Here is a 5317-nt window from a genome sequence, read left to right as displayed (position 1 = left end):
CTGATTGGCACTTTGTCTACAGTTGGGTTTCTTAATGTTTGAAGGTAGCTCGGTTGCTGCAGTCATCAACAAGTCACAGCCAGGCATCTTCCTTACGTATTATCTCCCTTCAGTCAGTGATTCTTGTCTATTCAGTGGGTAATGGGATGGAATGGGGTGGCACTTGTGGCTTCAGTTCTGGTTGTGGCCTCCTGTGCTCTGGTGGCGTCACTCAGAGGCCCTGCCCCAGCCTGTTAACTTGAAGAAAGCCCTCTTCACGTCTTTGTTTCTAAGGCTATAGATGATGGGGTTGAGAAAGGCAGAGATAACATTGTAGAACAGAGCCAGTTTCTTGTCCCTCTCTGGGGAGGCATTGGCCCCAGGGTTCATGTACATAAACATGGCAGGTCCACAGAACATGGTGACCACAGTGATGTGGGAGGCACAGGTGGAGAAGGCCTTGAGTCGACCCTGGGTTGAGCGGATCTTCAAGATAGTGGCAAAGATGCAGACATAAGAGGCCAGAATGAAGGAAAGGGGTACCAGGAGAAGGATGAAGCCCAGGATGAAATCCACTTGGTCATTGAGGGATGTGTCTGCACAGGCCAGCTTCAGAACAGCAGGGACCTCGCAGAAGAAGTGATTGATCTCATTGGGGCCACAGTAGGGCAGACGCATCGTGAAGACAGTGTAGACTAGGGAACAGCTGATTCCCCACAATCCACAAAAGACCACCATTGCCCCACACAGCCATGGGGTCATGATAATCTTGTACCTGAGTGGATAACAGATGGCTACATATCTGTCATAGGCCATGACAGAGAACAGCCAGCCCTCAGTGATGCCCAACACCAGAAAGATGTACATCTGGGCCACACACCCAACATAGGAGATAGTTTTCTTCTGGCAGATCAGATGTACCAACATCTGGGGCACAGTAGTGGTGACATAGCTCATGTCCAACATGGAGAGGACACTGAGGAAGAAGTACATGGGTGTGTGGAGGTGGGAGTCCATGTGGATCAAGGTGACAATAAGCCCATTGCCCACAAGTGTAGAGAGATAGAGAAAGAAGAAGATGTTGAAGAGGATTACATTAATGTGGGGATCCCTGGAGAAGCCCAGAAGGATGAATTCAGACACGAAGCTGTGGTTGTCCCAGGGGAAGTTCTGCATTCTCCTTCAGCTGCAGGAAGAGAAAGAGAACTACTAGTAACCCAGCATAGGATGCACATTCAGGTACCATGACGATCACTTGCTGACAAAGTCAGTGATTACTTGCATACTACTAATACGAAGTCAGAGACTGAGGTCTAGCCAGAGCGAGGCTAACTGTGGGGAGGGTAAAGGGAAGGAAACCTTCTTGGAATTCTCTATTTCTCAGGCCCAAATCTTTTTTTTAAGACTGCCAGAGACTCATTTTATTATATCAGCCCCAGCAAGGCCACCTGCTTTCTTGTCCTTCAGGAGCTACCATCACATAGTACATTGGGGTTCTTCTCCCCTAGTCCTGGCTATAGAGGGGATGATGATCTGGAGCTCTCCCATCTGTCTTCTCAAAAACCAAACACTCAGAACACTTTTCTTTGGTCCTTTAACCTTCCAATCATTATAGATACATAAAGGGGGTGAGTCAGAAATATGGAAGGATATATGAATCCAGAAATGTTAAAAGTTTTTAGAAAATTTTACCCATGTCTGTGTTTCTTGAAACTTTTGAGTCTCTGGAAGCTTCTTCACATGTGATTTTATATGAGATGAAGTTGTTCACCACTCTGCCTTCTCTTGGCTTTACCCACGAATTAAGGGAGGAATCTGCCTGATTGACCCTAAAACTATAATAGAGGTAGAATAATAACCAGGTTTTTGTTGTTGTTGTTTATTTGTTTGTTTGTTGGCTTAAAGGCAGCTTCAGTATCTCTGAATCCTTGCAGCCTGGTGGGAATACCCCTCTCAATCTATCCCTTGGAGTTCTTTCTTGCTTGCAGTTGAGGTTTATGACTGGAAGAGAGACACATTTAAAGAGCATGGATTTAGTTTATATCTTAAAAGTTAGGGCTGTTTCCTTGATTGTGGTGCATAGAAGGTGGTGTGTTCTAGTGGAGCATGGGATTTGGAGTCAGAAGACTTGACTTCAAGTCTTGATACTTCAACTATGACTCTATTCAAGTAATTTAATCTCCTTGAACCCATTTCCTTCTTTGTAAGTTCTGTGTAATACCTACCAGGAAGAGATCTTGTGAGAAGGAGTACATAATAGATGTGAAGCCTCTAGCACTGTGAGTAGGGCAGAGCAGGAGCTTAGTAATGTAAGTTCCTATCAAATTCCCTTCCTCATGGTGTCATTCATTAAATGGTCAACAAACACTAATTGAGCAACTTTTACATACCAAGTTCTGTTCTAGGAGGCAAAGAGACAAGGACAAACAAGTTATATTCTTAATTCTCAAGGAGCTTACAATCTGGTTGGAGAAATAGAGGAATAGAGACATAAACCATATTCCAATGTGTTAAGCACTATGATGGAAATATGTGCTAGCAGTCAAACCTCTTTGCTAAGCACTAGGGATACAATAATAAAACTCTCTGCCCTCAAAGATCATGCATAGGAAGGAGACTGACAGTCAAATGATAATTGCTAATAGAAATAAGTACAGGGCGTCACAGGAGCCCATTACAGAAGCAGCTAGGTAGGGGCGCCTGGGTGGCTCAGTGGGTTAAAGCCTCTGTCTTCGGCTCAGATCATGATCCTAGGATCCTGGGATCGAGCCCCACATCGGGCTCTCTGCTCAGCAGGGAGCCTGCTTCCCTTCCTCTCTCTCTGCCTGCCTCTCTGCCTACTTGTGATCTCTGTCTGTCAAATAAACAAATAAAAATTTAAAAAAAGAAGCTAGCTAGTTAGACTTCTCCAAGAAGAGGACACATGATGTGAATCTTAAAAGATGAGCAGGATGGGGCGCCTGGGTGGCTGAGTGGGTTAAAGCCTCTGCCTTCAGCTCAGGTCATAATCTCAGGGTCCTCGGATCGAGCCCCGCATCGAGCCCCGCATCGGGCTCTCTGCTCAGCAGGGAGCCTGCTTCCTCATCTCTCTCTGCCTGCCTCTCCACCTACTTATGATCTCTGACTGTCAAATAAATAAATAAAATCTTTAAAAAAAAAAAGATGAGCAGGAATTAGCCAAGTAAAGAACTTAAGGAAGAGTTTTTAAAAAGATGGAGTAAATGGGGCGCCTGGGTGGTTCAGTGGGTTAAAGCCTCTGCCTTTGGTTCAGGTCATGATCTCAGGGTCCTGGGGTTGAGCCCCGCATCGGGCTTTCTGCTCTGTGGAGAACCTGCTTCCTCCTCTCTCTGCCGGCCTCCCAGCCTACTTGTCATCTCTCTCTCTGTCAAATAAATAAATAAAATCTTTAAAAAAAAAGATGGAATAATAGTTGCAAAGGACCATAATTAAGGGAGAGCTTTGTGAAAACATGGAGCACAAACCATATAGTGTAGGCTAGTCTGCACAGGGTAAGAGGGAAAAGATTGATGGGTATTAAGGAGGATTGCATGGAGCACTGGGTGTTATATACAAACAATGAATCACGGACCACTACATCAAAAACTAATGATGTACTCTATGGTGACTAACATAAAATAATAAAAAATATTATATATATATAAAATATAAAAATATATAAATTTATATATATTATATATAAATATATAGATAATATAAAATATAAAATAATATATACCTTGATAAGGAGCATGGAGTTGATCATTTAGGTCATGGCAAGTTGCAGATGAGTTTTAAGCAGAGAAGTCATTCATTGAGGCTTAGGTTTTAGAGACATCACTTCTTGGGTGAAGTTGGGAGAAGACATTGGAGGAAGACCACTTGAGTGGTATGGGGAAAAGGCAGGAGCAATGGGACATTCTAGACAACAAAGAAGAGAAGAGAGATTAGAGAGAGGTATGGGAAATTGAAGCAACAGAACTTGGTATCTGAGAGGTACGGAAGGTGAGTAAGAGGGAGGAGACAAAGATGAGCTCGACGTTTCAGGCTTGGGAACCATTTCAAGACAAAACTTGGGTAGAGGTGGAGGAGTGAGAGATGGCATGGGGCAGAAAGTGACTGGCAGGTAATGATTAACTCTGTTATAGACATAGAGCTTGAAACGTGGGGTAGCCTTGAGGATCTGACCATCAGAGAATAGGACCAATAACCTTGAAATTCAGGATGGAGATTTAAGTGGAAGATCAAAATTTGGGAAGTAAATAAGGCGCAAAATGGATGAGAACTCTCCTGGACACTTCAGATAAATCGCAAGGGATCAAAAGCTGCAACCTGGGGTGTAAGCGTCCCTCAGAATAATATACTGCTTAAAACATAATAATGAGGAGTTTGTGCTGGTCACGCAAGCATGCTTAAAGATGACCTTGAGAAAAACACGTACTAGTAGTGGGCCTCTGGTGGAGAGGATGATATCCGTCCTTGAAGCCCAGCAACTGGGGTTGCCCAGCTTGCTCAGTGTGGAACACCCACTGCCTGCTTCCCTTTTTCGTTGTCTCCCCTGCCTCAGAGAAAGCCTGCTGTTAAGATAATTCCTTTAAGTGCGCTTGGGCTACTGCAAATTCCATGCTGCTTGACCAGGCACACCTACTCTTCTCCTTGTTTACCTGTAAGACCTATGACGAATGTATAACCTTCTTCTCCTTTGTTGGTTGTTATCTTTTATCTAATAAATACAGGACTGAGGAGTTGTTCAGGGCAACAGTCCTTTCAGCTGTCACCCCTGCTCCCTTTCTCTTACAGCTGACTTGTTTGTGCCTCGTTCTTCTCCTGAACACCGTTAGGAAGGGCACTGGGGCACAAATACTGGAGAGATCAGCAGTGGAAGAGCGGGGGCTTGAGCAAGAGCAAGCCGCAAACTGAGGGAGCTGGCATCTCCCAAAGGGCACACGGTGCCAGACACTACAGAGAGGGCAGGAGGAGTAAAACTTTAAAAATATAATAATGGGGAAATTATTCTTGGCTTGGAAGTGGGAAATGTTGGTGGAGTGATGAAGGTGGAAATCAGACACCAGTAGGTTTGAGAAGTGAACTAGGTGGTGAAGTGGAGTAAGGAGGAGATATCTAAGGTTGGGACATAAGATGGAAGGAGTGTTTTGCTTACGTTGCTGTTTTTTAAGAGAGAGGGGAGTTCAGAATGTATGTACACTGCAGGGGAAGCCAAAAGAGAGAGAGGGAGAAGTGACATTGCAAGGTCTCTGAGGCAGTGGGCAGCTACAGGACGAAGGGCACAAGTCATGAGAGGCAGCTTTAGGAAGAGTACAAATGGAAGGGAAGGAGGTAA

The 5317-nt window shown here is 44.5% G+C and overlaps 1 protein-coding gene across 1 annotated transcript; it reads right to left on the bottom strand.

Moving 5' to 3' along the window:
- Positions 1 to 207: 207 nt before the first annotated feature.
- On the bottom strand, positions 208 to 1155 carry LOC123954721 (olfactory receptor 2G3-like). The gene has a single exon (XM_046026116.1). It carries the CDS (start codon positions 1153 to 1155, stop codon positions 208 to 210), a length of 948 nt encoding a protein of 315 aa, XP_045882072.1.
- Between the last annotated feature and the right edge of the window lie 4162 nt (positions 1156 to 5317).

Source organism: Meles meles, chromosome 1, assembly GCF_922984935.1.
Source record: "Meles meles chromosome 1, mMelMel3.1 paternal haplotype, whole genome shotgun sequence".
Taxonomy (NCBI): Eukaryota; Metazoa; Chordata; class Mammalia; order Carnivora; family Mustelidae; genus Meles; species Meles meles.
The sequence above is the reverse complement of the archived record's forward strand: the minus strand, read 5'-3'. Positions and strand labels throughout refer to the sequence as shown.

Excerpts from the sequence above, each read along its gene's own strand:
- LOC123954721 (XM_046026116.1), bottom strand. The coding sequence starts at position 1,155 with ATGCAGAACTTCCCCTGGGACAACCACAGCTTCGTGTCTGAATTCATC.